The 22187-nt window shown below is 44.7% G+C and overlaps 1 protein-coding gene across 5 annotated transcripts in view; it reads left to right on the top strand.

The window, feature by feature from the left end:
* Positions 1-22187, top strand: part of LOC147709688 (uncharacterized) — a 180222-nt gene that overhangs the window by 130763 nt on the left and 27272 nt on the right. For all 5 annotated transcript variants that reach the window (XM_086928203.1, XM_086928202.1, XM_086928200.1 and 2 more), the window contains 2 exons: positions 4750-4899; positions 13340-13480. In XM_086928203.1, coding sequence (XP_086784329.1) covers positions 4750-4899; positions 13340-13480 — 291 coding nt within the window. The remainder of the gene's footprint in view (positions 1-4749; positions 4900-13339; positions 13481-22187) is intronic.

The following is a 22187-nucleotide window of genomic DNA, read 5'->3' as shown; positions in this document are numbered from 1 at the left end:
GACGTTAATTCGAACTTTCAATAGTACAGTAATAAATAACACATCAGAACTTAATATCAATAGGGATGTAGAAATATTCAATCAATTCTCGTCCCCGCCCGCCATGAGCATCAAAACTGCATTCATATCTCGTGATATCAAGGTTGTTCAACCAGTACACAACAAGGAGTTACGAGTCCCATTTATACTGGCGCCATTTTGGGCGAGGCCGGGCAGGTCCAAGATATAGTCAAAATGTCTCCACCAACAATCGGCCAGACCAGAACCCCTTTCGGCCCTTTATGCTACAAGATGGTGTCTTCCATTCAGAAAATATTGTTGGCAGCATTTTGAAAGGAAAGATAAACAGCCGTTTTCCTAGTGAGTCTCACATTGTTACATTTAGGAAGAATGTTGAAGAGTAATATGTGGAAAATCTGAAGCCATTTTTCTACAAACTCTCAATCAGCCTTGGATGGAAAAAAAAATCCTGAAGAATGTACAAACTGAAAACCAATTTTTGTCTGTATAGCATCAACAGCAACGCTTGAGTCAGCTTTGTGTCAAGCCGCCATTTTCATTCAATCAATAGCGTCCCCCTGCACACATTCAGGAACCTGGTCGTGTCTTCAGGTGAAACGGATTGTGGGACAAGAAGCAGAAAGGAAAAGAAAAAAAGTTCCAACGGACCTCGGGAGCCGGCCGCCTATGTCATGGGCGATCTTTGGCCACACCAGGGCAATAGTGAAGCTGCAGCAGGTGCAAAAGAGCTTCAGACAGTCTTACAAGCACTGCTTTTCTAAACATTTTTTGAATTGTTTGTATTTTTGCACAGTTTTATATTTTTTTTTTGTTTTTGATGGAGGGGAAACAACAAAAAACAGGCATTGAAAAAGGCTCAACAGTGCAGGGCGCCTTGTGCTGGTTCCGACCTATTCACACATCGGTCCACTACTGACATCACCTCATAAGCCAACGGGGCACCCCACGCTGACTTTCGGCGCAGCATTGTAGGATGGCCACACCAGTGCGGCAACTTGCTGGACACCACCTCGGTGCCATCCGGATCTCGGCGCGTTCGAGTCACTGTACCGCAAAAGTGACCGGAACTCAGCTGGACACGCCGTCTTTCGGCACAGCATTGTAGGATAGCCACACCAGTGCAGCAACTTGCTGGACACTAACTCGGTGCCATCCGGATCTCGGCGCGTTGTGCTGCCTTCGGCCTATTCGCACACCGGTCCGCTACTGACGCCGCCTCACGTGCCAACGGATTTTCTACGCTTTTTGTAGCCCTATGCCGCATAACAGGTCATGTGACTTGTTTATAAAACTTTTCATTGGTTCATTTTACTTTTGGTTTCCTAAAGATGGAAGGCTTGGTCATATGACCTAAAAATAACACTTTTCATTGGTTTAGAACATTTTTTTTTCCCAAACGATGAAAGCCCCACCTTGTTTCTGGATGATTCAGACTGAAGCTGGCGTCACCATGAGAGCACCACCATCTCGTGGCTCCGTCGTGGTCATTCCGCGAGCAATCATGGCAGCCGCTCCCCACCGGAAGCCTGCAGGAGTCGAGGGCCCCCAAGACTTTTGTAGAATCTTCACGGCTGAGGGGACGCTTTCGAGAATGGAGCCCAAGCCCTAGCAGGCAAGCGTCCGAGTTCCAAGGTGTCCCAGGGCCATTTTAGTGGACCAGGCCCAAAACCGAAGAGCCGGCCGCCATTTTAAGAGTCCTGTGGCAGCCGCCTATCGCTGCACTGCAAGAGTGGGAGCAACTCAACTACATGGTGAGCGAGACGCTGTAGCCACAAGAGCGGGCGCAACTCAGCTGGATGGCCGCCACCTGGGGAGGCCCGTTCACGCCGCCTCCCCCTCGCCCCCCCCCCGGGCCGCCCCACGCCAATTTTCGGAGCAGCATTGTAGGATACCAAAACCAGTGCGGCAGTTTACTGGACATCACCTGGGTGCCATCCACATCTCAGCGCGTTCTGCTGCCTTGGGACTATTCGCACAACAGACCGCTACTGACGAGGCCTCCCCCCGCACCACCCGGGACGCCCCACGCTGTTTTTCTGAGCTGCATTGTAGGATCCCAAAAACCAGTGCGGCACCCAGGTGACATCACCTGGGTGCCGTCCAGAACTCAGCACGTTGTGCTGCCTTGGGACTATTCGCACAAAAGACAGCTTCTGACCATTGTTGCTTTTTTTTGTCAAAAATGTTTAAATGTTTGTTACAGTTTTTGTTCCGTTCGTTATATTTAAAAGTTAATAAAGTTTTATAATCCCAGTGCTATATATTTTTAAAAAATCGGGTGAATGGGGCCTTGAATCGGGTTATTGTCATGTGTGGGCTTTGCAAGTGTACTGCTACAGGATCGGACATTTCAAACTCAAATGCACGTTCTTTTTCTTACCTTTCCGAAGCATGGAGCGCAATAGCAGGCAGAGAAAGGGTGATGCAAGTGTTGAACACTGCCTGGCCTGGCAAGTTGCTGGCAGTGCCCCCCCCCCGCCCGCTCCTGAAAGAGGACACACACACACCGCCGCCCGAGTACTTCACAGATCTTTAAAAGACCATGCGCTTGTTCATGAGGATTAAATGGTTTATCACCCCTTCTAGAACCCCTGCATCGACCCTCTGACGTTTCCTGGAAAAATTACCACGTAACACAATACCAAGCCTTGTCAGCTAAAACCCCCGAGGAATCGTGGGGCATATTATCAAGGGGGTTTATCTCCGCTTTTTTGGCTTTAAAAGCCAAGAAAGCGGAGATAAAATTATCTCCCTATTACCAAGCTGTCGCTAACACCAGTTAGTGACAGCTAAAAGGAGATAGCGACCATCTTGGGCCCCGCTTTGCATGTCAGTGATATTTATCACTAATGACATGCAAAGTGGGCGTGCCAAGATGTTAGCGACTGGAAACAGTCCCTAACATCGCTATCTCCTATTACCAACTTTTGGAGATATTCGCGCTAAGCGCGAATATCTCCAAAAGCTAACATCTGACCTGAGCAGTTCTTAGCCATGTTATCCAATGGGAGGTGGATAACATGGCTAAGAGCATTTGCTCGATAATGCATGAATATCGCTGACTTTTCAGCGATATTCATGCATTGCGGCCGTTTTTTATCGCATTTGCGATAAACCTTGCTAATAGCAAGGTTTATCTGCGATAAAAATCGCCGATGTGCAGCGATAATTTTTGTCTCTAAACAAGTTAGAGACAAAAATTATCGCTAGTTGTTGGTAATATGCCCCCGGGTTTTTGCTTGCAGAAATCGGGAGGCGGGAGACTAGCACTGAAATCAGTAGTCTCACGCCTGAATCGACAGGGTTGGCATGTCTGGATTCTCTACAGCTGGGGCCATAAACTACATCCGCAAGGCTAGGTGATAGCCTGGGACCGGCCTGGCATCTAAAATGGCTGCCGTGCACGACATAATTGTGGCATTGGAAAAAAGGCAAGATGGCGCAGACAATGTTTATCAATAAGGATTCATTTATAACAACATATTTTATCGCACTGACAAATTGGCGGTCAACACTTCCTGATTTCCATCGAATCGAACGTTAACAGACGTCACGCAGCAACAAAAAAAAAAAAAGCTCACGCACAGCCGCAGGAAGACATGTATCAACATATATGAGCCTCCTCAGCCACCCTCAGAAAACATAAGGGATTAGGATACGTCTCCCGCACCCCCTTATACCTAGTAATTTAATTAAAACGAAGCACAAAATGGCGAATTCCTGTTTCGCTACCAGTTTGCGGCCCAGTTCGCGGCCCGTGAAGCGCTTCTACCGTGAAATTTTTTTATTTTTTTATTTTCCCCACGGGACCCTTTAATAACCCCAACAACATTCCTAGGGGTCATGAGGGGTATACCTTGCCCCCTTTCATTAAATTCCCCCTTCGTTTTTCACCTCTTCTTCTCTCCCGATCCTACCGAGATATAAGATGGCGGCCGCTCCGGACTGTTTAGAATGTTGACAGACACCGGGGAGCCAATCAGCTTCGCATCGCAAAGTTCCGTTTCGCGAAAAGTAAGCGGACCGGAGCGCAGCCCGGAGCGCTGTTACAGATATATATCTTGTTTTGAACGTTAATTTCTCAAAATCCACTGGAGCACATATATTGAGACCTAGCAAAGGCACATCGGGCTAACAGTCCCTACAATTTTGCCAAGTTTCGTGCAAATCCATTCAGCCGTTCGAGCTAAAAGTGAGGCCAAAGGCCCTATGGAAATTAACATGGGAAAAACGCGTTTTGGGACCCCCCTTTTTTCTCAGCCCCCCCTTGACGAAACCCCCCCAAATTTTCAGGGGCTGCTCAGAATCAAAATGTGCCATTTTCCTGAAAATTTCAGCCGATTCCGTCCACAAACGCCAAAGTTATTAGACATAGAATTTTCAAAAGTCCCATAGACAAAAAATCCTAACTATATATACCTACTGGCGAGACGCCAGTAGGTAATATATATATATATATATATATATATATATATATATATATATATATATATATATATATATATATATAATATATATATTATATATATATATATATATATATATATATATATATATATATATATATATATATATACACATATATATACACACACACACACACACGCACCCACACACACACGCACACACACACACACACATACAATTTCATATATTTCTTGGACTTGCTGCAGATGTTCAAAGTCACATTTTTTTTTCATCCTCCACATGCCTCTATTTGTGTTACAGAGAACCCAGGATTTTGCCCAGTTGATCCAGAAAAAGAGAACAAGTGCAGCTATCTCCCCCCACCGCAGTGCAGCAGTGACACGGACTGCGAGGCACATGAGAAGTGCTGCTTATTCGGCTGCGGGGTGCAGTGTGTCAAAGCCCTGTCAGGTACGGATTTGCCCTTTTTTCTTATCTAAAATCACTTTCAGAGGCTGTTTGTCCTACTTCTAATAACAAAGTCCTTACACTAGGTATTCAAGATTCAACAACAGAGAGGTGTTCAAGATTTAAGCCTCATCCCCATCCAGATCTCAAGGGGGCCTCATTTAAAAGGAACGCAATTTACTTAACTCATCTCTGTTGTTGAACTGTTTGGGGGAAAATATCAATTTACCCCTGCAGGATCTTTTTTGCTACTTTATAAATGTAGCGCATCCTGATGAAAACACATGCTCAATTTTCTTTAAAGGCATGTTACAGTAAGACCCTTTCAGGCTACTCACACCTTTGATAAGTTATATCTATAAATAAGTTTCATTTATTCCGCTTACTGCTGATCCATTCTTTGCATCTCTGCTTGGCACTTTTCCATATATTATAATCCTACTCCAGGACCTTACCCCTGGCGGCCAACTGACAAAGATGCAATTAGTGAAATTTCAAATGTATTTATATATTTATTACATTCTTTTGATTAGTTACTAAGGTATCAAACTAGATTCCAATGCACAAGAAATCAGAAAAAAAACTATTGTCTTAGATCCTTTCAGTAAGGTACCGTTCAATAGATTGAACCAGAGATTAGGCGTGCTATGTTAGACATGAAATCTGAATCGAAGTGAAAAGTATACGACAAACATTAAGGAACAAACAGTAGCACACATATTTTGGAGGTCACTAAAGAAACAATCTCAAGGTTTAAATAACTCAAGACAGCCTTGTGGTAGGCTACTCAAAATTCTGATGACAAAGAATATTGGGAATTCACAGAACGGATATAAGAGGCTGCAATACTAAAAATGGAAGTAACCATGTGATATAGGACACTGACCAAAACTAAAAATGGCCTATCATTATTAATCAATCAATCAGAGTACTTGTAAAGCGTGCTACTTACCCGTGAGGGTCTCAAGGTGCTGAGGGGAGGGGGGTGTCGCTAATGTTTGAAGAGCCAGGTCTTGAGGAGTCTTCTGAAGGCGAGTAGGTCTTGGGTCTGCGGTAGGTCGGTAGGGAGAATGTTCCAGGTATTTGCGGCGAGGTAGGAGAAGGATTTGCCACCGGAGGTCGTAAGTTGAATGCGGGGGACAGCGGCAAGGGCGAGGCTGGCGGAGCGGAGCCGGTGGGTGGGGTTGTAGAAGCTGAGTCTGCTGTTTAGGTAGGCTGGTCCGGCGTTGTGGAGTGATTTGTGTGCGTGGGTGAGGAGCTTGAAGGTGATCCTCTTGTTGATGGGGAGCCAGTGTAGGTCTCTCAGGTGGGGGGTGATGTGGCTGCGGTGGGGGACGTTGACGATCAGTCGGGCGGAGGCGTTTTGGATGCGTTGTAGTCATCGTAGCTGTTTGGCTGGGATTCCTGCTTAGAATGCGTTGCCGTGGTCCAGTCTGCTGCTGACGAGGGCCTGTGTCACCGTTCTTCTTGTTTCGGTCGGGATCCACTTGCAGATCCTGTGGAGTGTGCGGAGGGTGTTGTAGCAGGAGGAGGAGACGCTGTTGACCTGCTTACACATGGAGTGGGAAGAGTCGGGGATGAATTCTAGGTTGCGTGCATGGTTGGAGTGAGTCGGTGCTGTTCCCAGTGTGGTCGGTAACCAGGAGTCGTCCCAGGCTGAGTGGATGGTTCCGAGGATGAGGACCTCTCTCTTTTTTGAGTTCAGTTTCAGACGGCTGCTCATTCCCTTGTGGAGGTTTGTTTTGGCGATGTGTGGGTCCTTGGTGAGGGAGAGGATGGGCTGGGTGTCGTCGGCATAGGAGATGATGTTGAGGTTGTGATGGCGGGCCACTTGTGCGAGGGGGGCCATGTAGATGTTGAACAGCATCGGGCTGAGGGATGAGCCATGGGGGACGCAGCAGATGATGTCGGTGGCTTCGGATCGGAAGGGTCGGAGGCGGACACTCCGGGTTCTGCTGGAGAGGAAGGACGTAGTCCAGTCAAGGGCCTTCTCTTGGATTCCAGCTTCTTGGAGGCGTGTCTTTAGAGTGTGATGGCAGACCATGTCGAAGGCGGCTGACAGGTCCAGGATGATTAGGGCTGATGTTTTGCTGTTGTCTAGTTGGCACGTGATGTCGTCTGTGGCGGCGATGAGGGCTGTCTCGGTGCTGTGGTTTCGTCAGAATCCGGACTGGGATGGGTCCAAGATGTTGTTGTCTTCAAGGTGGCGGGCCAATTGCATGTTGAAGATTTTCTCGATGACCTTCGCCGGGAACGGGAGCAGGGAGATGGGCCGGAAGTTCTTGAAGTCCTTGAGGTCCGCCTTGGGCTTCTTATGGAGGGCGTTGATTTTGGAGTGTTCCATCTTTCCCGGAATGTCGCTTTTTCGAAGGAGATGTTGATGACCTTCCGTAGTTAGGGTGTGATGGCTGCATCTGCTTTGTTGAATACGTGGTGTGGGCATGTTTCTGACGGAGTGGATGGAGTTCATGCCTTTGCGTGTCTCGTCGTGGTTGACGTTGGACCAGGAGGTCAGGCAGTTGGCACTGGTGGTGTTTGCAGGGGAGGTGAAGTCTGGCGTAGTCAGAGCGGTCGTGGTGTTGAAGCTGTTGTGGATGGCAGCGATCTTGCGGTGGAAGGAGATGGCCAGTGAGTCGCACAGTTTTTGTGAGGGCGGGATGTCGTTGGCGTTGGCGCTGGGGTTGGAGAGTTCTTTTACGATGCTGAAGAGCTGTTTGCTGTCGTGTGCGTTGTTATCCAGGTGGTAACATAGAGATTCCAGAGTTGAAAAACCTATGGGAAGTATCTAAAATCAGTCAATTCTACTGTCAAGTCTGCTGTCTTCAAGAAAAAATATAAATTCGTAATGTTGTTTAGAATAAATGCCGGATATAATACCAACTTTCCACCTGCACAGAGGAAACCTATTTATTATTTGATCCTCTTGGCCAGATGGTAAATCTGCAAAAACTGGGTAGTATCACATCCATCTTGGGTGAGGAGTGGCTTATGTCAATCCATCATACCAGCTACACCGATATGGAGAAATTCAATGTCCAATGCGTACACCTCATTCAAATCTGTGGTTATGAAGTATCAGCTAAAATATGTATTGGATGGCTAAGAACAGATTCAATCCACATGCTATACATATTTCATGACTGCATTTGAAGGTGATAAGGTAAAATAGAATTAGGACATGCTTGGAAGGGAATTAAAACCACTTTTATATAATTGAGAAACTACCTCCTAGGTGCATGACTTACTGTGACTATTTATACTGATTAATGGAACTTTGAGTTCCTGCACTTAGCAAAAGTACCATATGCTAGACAACTAAGGTGTATCTAGCTTTTAATTAATAGGATTTTGGTATCATGTTCTAACTAGGAGCATAGAATGGCAAACAGACATATTGTCACAACTCAGTAAACTTGAAAACACTGAAAATATTTCCTCCTATCCTACCAGAAAGGTCAGTACTCAGTCTACTAAACAAATTATATTATCATCAGCATGTGAACTCTGAGACCCCAGAATAGAGTAAGGCTAGAAAATATAGAAAATATGTGTCAGCATAAAAATACATGGGTGAATGAACAGGAATAGCCATGCTCCATTTATTTAATGTATCCCTGACACAAAGTATACAAGGCAGGCTATGTGATTTCTTGTGTTACTTATGGGTTTAAATCTCATGCAAAGCCACCCAATTGTTGATATGGGTGGTGTTTGTAAATTCCTGCTTGGAATTTGCATTGGTGCTGCACCACAATAGTACGCACCGCCATCACAAATATTTCTGAGTCTCATCTGGTGATTCTTTGAGTACAGTAAGCAGGAGTCCTTAAGTGCACTTGAAATGAATCTTTTTTTTTTTTGAAAACCTTTATTATATTGTTCAACACAAGATACAAAAGTAACCGGCAGGGGCCCGTACCACATGCATGTAACACGGATCAGTAATGCCAATCACACAGCTCTTCAGCCGACAACCCATGGGTCCGGCAGCGGTAAAGGACAGACGATATGTCGGAAACATTTCGAATAAAGGATATAGGAAGGTTTCATTTTATATTTAACCCCCCTCCAGAACGAGATAAAGAAGAAAATACAGGATAGCCGTAGCTACACATTTGGAAGTATAAAATATGCGGGTAGGTGGTAAAAGCGGTCGTGGATCAAAATAGGCCAACAGTAGAAATGCAAGCGCCAAGAAGGTCACTGATGGTGGAGAACTAAGCTACCTATCTATCATCACATCCACCCACTCCATACCCCGCCCACTCACATACATCAGGATGAAACCATAAGTTATCGCGACCGGACACCGCGAGAAAAAGAAAAAGAAAAAGAAAAGGAAAAGGGGCCATAGAACACAACAAAGGCAAAATAACAAACCCCCCTCGCACCCCCGACCCTGCTGCCCCGCAATGGCTACGGTCTACCCCACTAGCAGCGCGCCTGTCGCCCAGAGGAATACCCGAAAGAGAGAAGAGAAGAAAAAAGGGGCCATAGAACAAAACAAAGGCAAAATAACAAACACCCCCACCACCCTGCACCCCTGCAATGGCTACGGCCTAACCCACTAGCAGCGTGCCTGTCGCCCAGAAGCATCCCTAAAAGAAGGAAGCAGCGGAGGAGGAGAAACACAAACACACGCTCACTGACTCGATGTGACCCCCCGGAATCAAATTCAAAAGAAAGGGCAGCGAAATACTCAAACAATCCGGGGAAGTATCAAACATACCACCCGACTCCCGCAGTTCACAGGTCACATTCCCAGCAACCGATTACATTATTGTCCCATGTCCTGAAAAGCCCCACCAATTAACCCTGGCCAGTACGAGTGTTCACTGGAGCAATTGGAAACCAGGCCGCAGCAGCAATAAGAGCGGTAAAGCTTTCATGGAAATTCAAGTCAGTACAAGCAAGCCAATTAAAGGATAAAAGTTCACAGACTACACAAAGCAAACGAGGAAAAGCGTGGCAGGATGATAAAGCTCTCCAATAGTCACAGGTGATCTGGTTGAGGCAGTCAAGGTTGTCCATAATGATGTTCGGCGAGATAGAGCTCAAGCAGGGAACGCTGACAATGTTCACGGGCGCGCGATCTGTATTATAGGAATCCGCAGCGCCAAGAAAGCCCGGCTCCTGCACAGGGACCTCGAAGTCGGATATTCGATGTTCCGTTGGTAGCACCGCTGGCTGCGATGATGACAAAAAGCCACTGTCCGGTCTCCGGCAAATATCGTCCATCGTTTCCGAAAGTGCCCGGTAGTTGACGATGATCTATGAGTGGAGCGCTCTAATGGCCGCCAGCAACAGATAGGATGCAGACCCTCGGAGGCCGGCTTCTCCGGGGTAGCAGGGAAATCTGGAGCGGACACCAACAACAGGCGCTCTCACCTCACGATGTTACTCCTTCGCCACTGATCAGGGCTCCCGTCCGCACCCCCATGGCAAGCTTATTGTGTCTCCAGGTGTCGGATACGGGGCCAGCAAACGATGTGACACGCCGTAGCGTGTGTGTTGCAGGCAGGATACCAAGTCGCCGTCAAAAACCGGGAAGATTATATCTCCGTTCGGGAGACCGCACAAAGCCCAAGATTCCAGCCGATGTTGTTCAACTCCAGCCCGGATGGGTTGGAAATCGAGGCCCCGGCTTCAGCTCCGGGGTAGGCCAAGAATGAAACACGGCATATCTCTGTCATCCGGTATGATAAAAAGTTCGGGATTGCGCCTTCAGAGTCAGCTACTCCTCACACATACGGGGGTCCGGTGTGAAATCAGGATGACTTGCAGGATATATGAGCTGCTGGCGGAGGTCGGCGGAGCCGGGAGCTTAAGCGGCCATCTTGCTTGCTAGCGTAGCTCCTCCCCCTTGAAATGATTCTTGATGCTAATTTTTAGGATCAGCTTTCGGTGGTCTGACACCAAATACAGACTTTATTTATGGTGACCGAAGATTTATAGGACTCTCTTGCAAGATCAAACACCTTCCAAATGCACCTGTTCCTGGTCTCTTCATGAGAAATGTTTGCATCTCAAGAGCAGAAGTTGAGAGAACCTTAAGGGTAATGCTGGTAGAAACATGTCAATAGAATAAAAATACTTTTAGGATGTGTTTTGCAATTGAAAAAGAGCGGGCAGGGTGTGTCATGCAAAGAAAAAATCTGGAAAGTGGAGATTGCATAGTGGCTGCACTAATTCAGTTCTGAATTCAAAAGACAATGCAAAAATCTGAGTTGAAGTGAACCCCAAACTCTAATAAAGGTGAGGTGGATGCACAGGTTGATCCATCAAAACTTCCTCCTTGGAGAGAAGTCCTGCCTGTGGGGCTGATCCATCAAACCGCCTTTCTCCATGCAAAACATGTTGTTCTACCCAGTGGGCACACACCACCAGAGCATCCTCATACAAATGGATTAAACCACTGGATGACATGGCGAGGCTCACTGTTTTACAAAGTGGCAAGGACAATGTATTACAGGATGGAAGTGATGTACAGCTTCACAGGGTCATGAAAGCACATCATGAAGAAGGGAATCAACGTGGCAGTTGTGTTAGTCCAGGGCCAAGGACTTGTGCTGTTGACTCACTTAATGACAGGAACATGAAAGTAAGACACAGTCAGATAGATACTGTTGTACAGGTAGTAGAAGGGGCATTTCTCTTTCTTTTGCGAACGTTGTCAACAAATATGCCAAACAAGGTTTGAGCCCGCTGGAGCACCTCAGACCATTCCCAATTACAAAGCATCTATATTTGTGTTTGAGAAGGAAAAGATACTGCAGAAGGACACACCACTCAATAGAAAATGTGTAAAGATCTTCCACATCGTGTGGTGGACTTTAAGGCCCACACGTGTTCTAAACAATAGGTTCTCCTGTTAATATTAAGCAATGTGGTAACCACCGAGCTGCAGTAAATATTAAGCAAGGGACAACTGCCTGCACAAAGTAAAATATTCCTGAATATCGGCCATGGGATAGCAAAAGAGCAGAAGAGAAAGGACACAATTTTATCCGAGGACATGAGACATCATTATGAACTTAGGCGCATATGCAAAATCCCCTATCGCCACCATAAAGTCATGTTTACCGACGTTGTGGTGGTGATAGGGGCTGCGTCTTAGGTACAAGGCAGCGTTAAGCCAGTTAATGTGTCCGAAAGCTGCCTTGTACGTAAGGGTCCCTTTCAAACTATGGTTAGCGTGAAAGGGGTGAGCAGTGGGTGTTGTGTGGGCGTTCCACCGTAACGCCCATTCATTTTAACGCTGTCCCCAATGTACAAGGGTGACGTACATAGGAGGCAGCACCAAAATTAAGACCAGGAAAAACCTGGTGTTAAGTTAGTGAAACAAAGAAAAATGCATTATTTCTCCTTGTTTTTGCTTTTTCAATGTGGGCTGCCTTGTGCAGCCCACATGGGAAAAGCAAAATGTTATGGTTTGTTTATGTACAGGAAAGTGTCCCTTCCTGTACATACACAAACCTTTAAAAAAGGCCAGTTTGTCACTTTCATGTGTGCTGCATAAAGCATGAAAGTGACAGAATGGCATTTTAGGATTGTTTATCTGCAGGAAGGGAACACTTCCTGCACATAAACAATCCTCCCCTTCACGCAGACACCCTTGCATCTATGGTGCAAGCGTGCCTGCCTTGGTGCTAAGTTGCTAAACTTAGTGCCATTGCAGGGGGAAACGCAAGGCTGAACCACGTTCCTGGAAATAGGCTGCAGCCATGCGTTTCAGATCTGGCGGAGTGCTGTGTTAATCCAAGGGAGCTAATGCTGCGCTCTGACACTTCCTTGTACATATCTCCGTTAGTGTATTCCCAGCTGCAACTTGTGCCAATGAGTCACAGTCAGTAACTATTTTTTAACACAAAGCGCTTTTGTTTACTGCGCAATAGATTGGGACCATCACAACAAAAACATTTGTTAGTAATCTACAAAGCAATCGTAATGGCAGGGCATGTCCGTCATTGAGGCTGATTCAATCAAAAACGTTCTTGGCCTTAGGTTGTCCACCCAGGATTACCATTTTCTAAAAACGAGTTTTATTAAACAGTAATCCTCAACTCTACAGTTCATTGATCTTGGCAAACAACTTGTGGTTGTTAAAGGGTATGCCCTAATGGGAGTGTTTGAATTTTACTGAACTAATGTATGTATTTGTATTTTATCATTTTATGCATTTCATCTTTTATTTTAACAAGTCATTGAAGTAATGTTATTTTTATTTTTATTTTTGTTTAGCTCTTAAGCATCTTAGAGCTTGTTTAGGCCTGGTTTGTTCAAACTACTCAGTGAGGTTTATAGAAGCTAATGCTGATTCACAGGAAAATACTGTGGCTTTCCCAAGGCCACTTACTTTGCTATGGGGCACACCTGTGTACATAGTACGTAGCTTTAGAGCTCAGAATAGCAGTATTTATGGTTGTTGTTTTGAATTTCACAGTCAAACCTGGCATGTGTCCTTCTGCTGTGGCCAAGTGCAAGCCTCCTTTGTCTGACCCAGAGTGCCAGGATGACGGCGACTGCCCACTGAACAAGAAATGCTGCAAACACTGCGGTAATAAATGTTTAGAAGCTGTAGCAGGTAAGGGTCTTACCAGTGCTGGAGATGACTGTGATCTAACTTGAGAAACTGGCATGGGCAGAATGAATTACTAAGAGCTCATGTGAAAGAACCAGCCAAGAAATCATGTCTGACCCCATCCTAATATTTTCACTGTAGGAAGGGTTAAGGAACATATGGGTGGTGGCAAGCGTTATGACTGCTACTCTTCAACTCAACGCCAGATGTAGTTTGTGCATCAGCACACGCCCTTGGTAGCGCCTAAAAGCAGCGGAAGGAATATTGATATTCAGAGGCATTTAGGTATGGAGTATCTTAATGTTTCAGTCTATGAATGCCCTTGTATAGGGCCTAATTAATATTATCTATATCACTGGGTGATACCTATGAATTATATTTGCGGAAATTATATATTTTTTTACTGAACAGTCTCAATGCCATCCCAAAATGTGTTGCCTGTAGCACAGTGTAAGACCCCTGCTTCCAGCTTGTGGAACCTCTGAGGTAGTCAGAGAGTAAAAGACTACCTCCACATGTTTTCATCCCTCATTATGGGCCTCATAAGGATGTAGAGCACGACCACCAACAACAAGCTGTTGGTGGCAGTCCGCGGGACTGCCAGATTAAGATGCTGGCAGATGGAGTACAGCAGACAGGGGAAAAGACCACTGCCTCGAACAGGTTCAAGGAGCCCCTTGGAGCAGCGGTCGGATATAATTCCCTACAATGAAGGCGGTACTTGCACAGGCACCACTGTAGGAATTACAATGTCTGTATACCTAGCAGTGCCCCCATCCCCTGTGGGCCCCCACTATGTTTCTCGGGGGCACATGTGGTTTCCCCCCAAACATCCAAGTGCCAGACACCATGGTTTGCTTGAAGTTGGCTGTGAGCTGTTTCCATTGGGCAGCAGTCCCTCACTTGTTACAGAGAGGGATGGGGTCAGTGAGACTGCTGGCCCCACTCCACTCTGTGACGCAGTCTTACTGATTGACATTAGGCCCTGGGCACTTCAGGGCTTAAAACTGAAGTTCTCACGAACAAAGAAATCAGTGATACTCCCCCTTTTCACAAGGAGGGCTCCAACCTGCTCAGGTCAGACAGCCAGCAGTAGCCTGTGCTTTTAGCACATGTCCAGCACCTGACTGCCTGACCTGAACAAGAAGAGTGTATGTCAAGCTGACCTTTGCTCAGCCTGCCAGATCCTCCTCTTCTCCAGAAAATGTGAGGGGGCATGGCACCAAACTGGGTCCTGCGCTTCCTGGTTTCAAGGTAAGGCCTATGTGTCTTTACAGGATCATTGAGATTCTCTGTTGGGTCAGTGGTGATTTGTATGTTGAATTGCGCTCCTCTACATTCTCAAAAGGTGTATCTTGTGTTCTTCATCCAAACATAACTGGAGGCTTCAGTGTAAGGAACACTTGATGTTTATTCAGCAGGTTAAATCCTGTGCATGACAAGCCAGACTCCAACAGCTTCTCACTGTGCTGCTAAACCACCTCTGCACCCTAACATGTCACAAGGCTTGCCTCTTACATAGTCACATTCCATTATATTGAAAGATGCCCCGTCCATGTACATAAAAGGTAGAACCCCACAGGAAACAACATCATAACAGTGTTGCTCTTTGGTGAAGATTTTATATTTCTTGGTATGTGATTACAAGTCATTTCCATCTAAGAGTGGTATCAATTATTGTTTGGGTGAGTGTCTTCAAAACAGCTTTTATGCCTCATATTTCTGCAGTAAAACTTTAATAAAGCCATCGGAAAATAGGTACAGTTATTTTGATTCTTAATCAGGGATTTCACAAAGTACAAAGGTTAACAATAAACATTAAAAGGGGTCTATAAAAGGGGCAGGGATTTTTGGAGGACCATAGTTGGACATAGTTACAGATGGGCCCACTGAGGACGATGACCAATCAAGAGGGACCTCCTAAGATGATCAATAGCTCAGTTTGTTGGGTTACAAGGGATTGGCCACATGTGTTATTTCTGAATGATGCCCCTCATGGAGGGTTAGCTTATTGTACACATAGTTTCCTAGTTCCTCCAGCCCCTCAGGTGAAATGCTGCTCCCTCTAGTAGGGCTAGTGATTGGGCCTTAGATCACTTTTACCAACAGCCTTTCAGAAAAGAGATGCCTCGGGTGTGCCCTCATTCCGGTCAGAGAACAGTAAATTGTCAATTTAATTAAATAGAATAGAAATATGGGTGGAGTTGAACACTACTTTGTGATAAAAACAATAATTTAACTACATTAAATTTAATTTAATGTCATTTAATTTAGCTTTAGGAGTTTTGTTTGAATAAGGGAAGTTATCATTTTGAATTATATGAAAAATGGCATTCCATTCAATTTGGAGTAAGGATAAGAGTTCTCAGTCATGAAATTTACCATATTAAAATTAAATGTAAAATATAGCAAACTGCATTATCCTAAAGTTTAGAGTTATTAATGCGGTCAGAGAAAATGTTCGATCATGCAAATGCGTGGAAGTATAGGTGTGGTAATACATGCATAAATATCATGAAAGGGGTGGTATGCACACCTATTTTTAAATGTTAATCTTATAATCAACCTTATTTAGCGTGTTGCGTGCAAAACTGGGAAGTGCTAGCCCTAGCACTGTAATAACTACAGAAGTGGGAAGCGCAGATTTCACGCTCCACTCCCAAGTGCACTGCATAACTGGATAAACTATCCAACCAACTTTTAACTGTTCCACATTTCTCCAAATTAATCCAGTGACCAAAAGTCTTTCCAATGTTTTTTCATTTTTTCCACATCCATATCAAAATGTATTTTGGAGGCTTTTCATATTTGCGTGTGCCCATCCGGACTTCTTCGAAAATATAATCCAAACGACAACAGGTAGTTCAGAGCAGCATCTCTTTATTTCAAACCCAATGCATTTCAGGCTGTAACATCAGCCCTTCGTCGCGGTCACTATGAAATTAATTACAGGAAAATTCATCATTGCCTAATAAATAACGTTTTCCCCAACATACACAGAAGTCTGTACTTCAACAATAAATTATTCACTTTTTGTGTTTCCAAAAGTCTAAAATTATTAAAAGAGTGCTTCATAATCATAATCGTCGAAATCCACCCAGCAAGCTAGAAAATTTAACATGAAATAAACAAATGTTACCCCATGTCCCCAATAGTTTTGTGCTGAAACCCTCTAATTACATAGAGCATACTCTAAATTCATCTTTCGCTTTCTGCTGAATGTCATATTCCTCAGTATTCTAATAATTGGTTTGTATTAAACTCCGAGCACAAAGCAGTTCAAACCCTCTTTACACACTTTACCTGCTTCCTCTTTTTCATGTGGTCGCTCGGCAAACGCTTTCAGAAACCAAAGAATTATCGCGTGTTTGGCCATGCATTCAAGCACCATTAAAAGTCTACATGCTCCGCCCCTCTGTAAATAAACCAGCCGATCACCTGAAACTACTTGTGCTTCCTAGTGGACTACGCGACCCAGCCTGCACTTGCTTATTTAAAGAAACAACGATCGTCAGTGTGAAAAACATCATTATAATTTTCATCCTTTTTAGTGCCTGTAATATATTTTTTGTTCTCGCTCTATGAACATAATTACTAAGAACATAATTGCTGCCTTGAACTTTGCGTTTTCCCAGACGTGGAATATTCAATCTGTCTCACTCTTTAATCGAAAATGTCTTTTGTCCCTGGTGCAAAACCAACATTTAGGGCTAATGTATTTATATCATGAAAGGGGTGGTATGCACACCTATTTTTAAATGTTAATCTTATAATCAACCTTATTTAGCGTGTTGCGTGCAAAACTGGGAAGTGCTAGCCCTAGCACTGTAATAACTACAGAAGTGGGGAGCGCAGATTCCACGCTCCACTCCCAAGTGCACTCCATAACTGGATAAACTATCCAACCAACTTTTAAACATTCCACATTTCTCCAAATTAATCCAGTGATCAAAAGTCTTTCCAATGTTTTTTCTTTTTTTCCACATCCATATCAAAATGTATTTTGGAGGCTTTTCATATTTGCGTGTGCCCATCCGGACTTCTTCGAAAATATGATCCAAACGACAACAGGTAGTTCAGAGCAGCATCTCTTTATTTCAAACACAATGCATTTCGGGCTGTAACATCAGCCCTTCGTTGGGGGTCACTATGAAATTAATTACAGGAAAATTCATCATTGCCAAATAAATAACGTTTTCCACAACATACAAATGAAGTCTGTACTTCAACAATAAATTATTCACTTTTTGTGTTTCCAAAAGTCTAAAAATATTAAAAAAGTGCTTCATAATCATAATTGTCGAAATCCACCCAGCAAGCTAGAAAATTTAAAATGAAATAAACAAATGTTACCCCATGTCCCCAATAGTTTTGTGCAGAAACCCTCTAATTACATAGAGCATACTCTAAATTCATCTTTCGCTTTCTGCTGAATGTCATATTCCTCAGTATTCTAATAATTGGTTTGTATTAAACTCCGAGCACAAAGCAGTTCAAACCCTCTTTACACACTTTACCTGCTTCCTCTTTTTCATGTGGTCGCTCGGCAAACGCTTTCAGAAACCAAGGAATTATCGCGTGTTTGGCCATGCATTCAAGCACCATTAAATGTCTACATACTCTGCCCTTCTGTAAATAAACCAGCCGATCACCTGAAACAACTTGTGCTTCCTAGTGGACTACGCGACCCAGCCTGCACTTGCTTATTTAAAGAAACAACGATCGTCAGTGTAAAAAACATCATTATAATTTTCATCCTTTTCAGTGCCTGTAATATATTTTTTGTTCTCGCTCTATGAACTGTGATCGTGGGCGTACGGCGGACTGGAAAATCAGGCGAGGAGGCCGGATATAGTGAGCGATAGGGATTTATTAAGTCTTTGTACAGTGGATTGCGGGGACAGGGAAAGAGGTCAGGTCCAAAAACCCCGGGCCGGGTATGCGTCTTCTTCTCTGTTTGGCCGATTCTTCCGAGGGTCAGATGGGCGTCCGGGTCTTGCGTGTAGCTGCCTCGGTATGGTCGGAGAACACCTCGGAGGGCAATAAGAGAAGAAAGGGAGCCGTTAGTTACTTGGACTCGAGATCCGATCCCGTCACCGTTACCCGGTCGTGTGAGGAAGCGAAAGGGAAGTGAGGGAGGTATGGGTGGAGGAAGGTACGGGCGAGAGTTGGAAGGGGAAGTACAAGAAGTGCACAGGGTGGTGGGGAAAGGGGTGCGCTTTATACAGTGCTAAGTGCGTATATACAATTTGCCTAGTGCCTACTGGTGACGTGCCTAGGATAGCGAGGAACAAATTTACACAGGTAGGGGATTCCTAATATGTACACAGTGCACCTAATGTGCTTAAGAGGGGAGCTGGTACTCACGCGCTCCGCCGTAACTCTCCTCCGAGTTACGGCCGCTCTTCAGCTCCCTCCGTGGGACTCCACCACTCTTCGGACCACTCCTCGCTGTCTCCGTTCCCGCCTTCTCCGTCCGTCACCGCTCTAGCCGAAAGCTCCTGCCACGATCCTTCGACGGCGTCAGTCTCTCTCCTTCCGTCTTTTCTGTATCCGGGCGTCTGTAGAGAGGCGGGACTTCCGGGGTCGTAGGATAGTCCTTCCGGTCCTTCTTTCCACCTGATTGGACCCTGCAAAGGAGAGAGGGGCGGGATTTCGGTTGTCAAGGACGCTGTTGTTGGGGACCCCTCGCGCCTACGCGGACATGATGCGGGGTGAGGTGACAATAGAGGTGAGGGGGCGACTCGGGGTTGGGTGTCCCGTGTGGTGGGATCACAGAACATAATTACTAAGAACATAATTGCTGCCTTGAGCTTTGCGTTTTCCCAGACGTGGAATATTCAATCTGTCTCACTCTTTATTCGAAAATGTCTTTTGTCCCGGGTGCAAAACCAACATTTAGGGCTAATGTATTTATATCATGAAAGGGGTGGTATGCACACCTATTTTTAAATGTTAATCTTATAATCAACCTTATTTAGCGTGTTTCGTGCAAAACTGGGAAGTGCTAGCCCTAGCACTGTAATAACTACAGAAGTGGGGAGCGCAGATTCCACGCTCCACTCCCAAGTGCACTGCATAACTGGATGAACTATCCAACCAACTTTTAAACATTCCACATTTCTCCAAATTAATCCAGTGATCAAAAGTCTTTCCAATGTTTTTTTCTTTTTTTCCACATCTATATCAAAATGTATGTTGGAGGCTTTTCATATTTGCGTGTGCCCATCCGGACTTCTTCGAAAATATGATCCAAACGACAACAGGTAGTTCAGAGCAGCATCACTTTATTTCAAACCCAATGCATTTCGGGCTGTAACATGAGCTCTTCGTCGGGGGTCACTATGAAATTAATTACAGGAAAATTCATCATTGCCAAATAAATAACGTTTTCCACAACATACACAGAAGTCTGTACTTCAACAATAAATTATTCACTTTTTGTGTTTACAAAAGTCTAAAAATATTAAAAAAGTGCTTCATAATCATAATCGTCGAAATCCACCCAGCAAGCTAGAAAATTTAGCAATCAAGGAATTATCGCATGTTTGGCCATGCATTCAAGCACCATTAAAAGTCTACATGCTCCGCCCCTCTGTAAATAAACCAGCCGATCACCTGAAACTACTTGTGCTTCCTAGTGGACTACGTGACCTGCACTTGCTTATTTAAAGAAACAACGATCGTCAGTGTAAAAAATTACTAAGAACATAATTGCTGCCTTGAACTTTGCGTTAGTAATTATGTTCATAGAGTGAGAACAAAAAATATATTACAGGCACTGAAAAGGATGAAAATTATAATGATGTTTTTTACACTGACGATCGTTGTTTCTTTAAATAAGCAAGTGCAGGCTGGGTTGCTGAAAGCGTTTGCCGAGCGACCACATGAAAAAGAGGAAGCAGGTAAAGTGTGTAAAGAGGGTTTGAACTGCTTTGTGCTCGGAGTTTAATACAAACCAATTATTAGAATACTGAGGAATATGACATTCAGCAAAAAGCGAAAGATGAATTTAGAGTATGCTTCGTGTAATTAGAGAGTTTTAGCACAAAACTATTGGGGACATGGGGTAACATTTGTTTATTTCATGTTAAATTTTCTAGCTTGCTGGGTGGATTTCGACGATTATGATTATGAATACATTGGAAAGACTTTTGATCACTGGATTAATTTGGAGAAATGTGGAACGTTTAAAAGTTGGTTGGATAGTTTATCCAGTTATGCAGTGCACTTGGGAGTGGAGCGTGGAATCTGCGCTCCCCACTTCTGTAATGCATGCATAAAGACATACATGCTGCAACCCTCAGAGCGATTTTCCCAGCACTCACCAACCCAAATACAGAGATCATTGCTGGGCGAGTGCATGTAATGACCTTGGCGCCTTCAGATTCAATGGGCACAGAATTGAACTAGTCATGAAAAGATGTTGATGATTCTTTTTCCTGTATTATCTATGAATATGTTAGAGTCAGGCTTGTTTTGTGTTGACAACAAAAAGCATTGTAGGTAAGCAGTGCTTGATTTGAGCAGGTACTTTCAGGTGCTAAACACCTGCACTCCTTTCACAGGGCTGGGGCTACAATTTCTGACCCTGCAGGTGGTGGTCTCAATATTAATTGTTCAAATTCAAAATAAAAAGAATAACATATATTGCACGGTGACTGGCTGGTAAATGTTCATAGACAGGCCAGCATACGCCTGTCCAGACAGGCATGATTGTGTATCACCAGGTTAGTGATGATGTCATCTCAGCGATCACAAATCCAAGTAGTCATCGACAAACTATGTCTTGCATTCTATTCCCCGAGTGTGAGTGCACCCTGCCACTGCCTGAGCCTAAGCCTCTCATTGGATATTTGTAGCTGGGGGCTGGCTCAAGACAGAGTTGAGGCAAGGAAGCTGTGAGAGCGCATTTGGAACTTGGGAGTGAGGGCTCTTGAGGAAGAATAAACAAAAGTAAGTGTGGACTTTCCACTTGCTGTCTAGGCAGAGTAGCATATCCTGCAGCCCTGCATTGCTGCTATTCTCAACGTGCTCAAAGTGGCTGTGGTCCAACACAACTTTTGTGCACCATGGCGCCACCTGTAGGATCTGTACGCTGCAACCCAGCATGGTAATTGCTGAGCGTGCGTGAGTCCAGTAGGCACCACAGCAATACTTACCAGCATTGGCAGCATTACGGCTGGGGACAATGCCTGTGCTGTAGCAGGCAGGGTCACAGCAAGCTGAGCAGTGGATGCCAATGCTGTTGCCATCCCTGGACCTACTAAATACAGGCAGCACTAGTAGTGACATTAACTGCTGTGCTCGAGCAGCTACCAGTATGCAAATAACCCAGTTATACTGCTCTGATTAATATATGCAAAAAAAGCATTTTCATTTGGTGTACATTTCGTTTTTGCACTCGGTGTATGTAAGAAAGTAAAACACGTCATCTTCCTTATATTTAGGAAAGACAACAGGAAAACGCAGAGTTCAAAATAACAGGGACATGTACAGGCTGACGACAGGGGGCACAGGCAGCAGCAGTGTTATAGATGAGAGAGAGAGTAGGAGTAAAGAGGAGAAAGAAGACAGAGAGGAGAGAGATAAAACATAGCTAAGTAGAAGAAAAGGAGAGCAAATGAGATACAAAGAGAAAGCAGCCACGATGTGAAGAAGAGAGCATTAAGAAGAGAGAAGATAGAATGAAAGGATGTAGAAAACAGGA

The sequence above is a fragment of the Lissotriton vulgaris genome, chromosome 6 (assembly GCF_964263255.1).
Source record: "Lissotriton vulgaris chromosome 6, aLisVul1.2, whole genome shotgun sequence".
Lineage (NCBI taxonomy): Eukaryota > Metazoa > Chordata > Amphibia > Caudata > Salamandridae > Lissotriton > Lissotriton vulgaris.
Note: the sequence above shows the minus strand (reverse complement) of the source record. Positions and strands in the feature narration are given on the sequence as shown.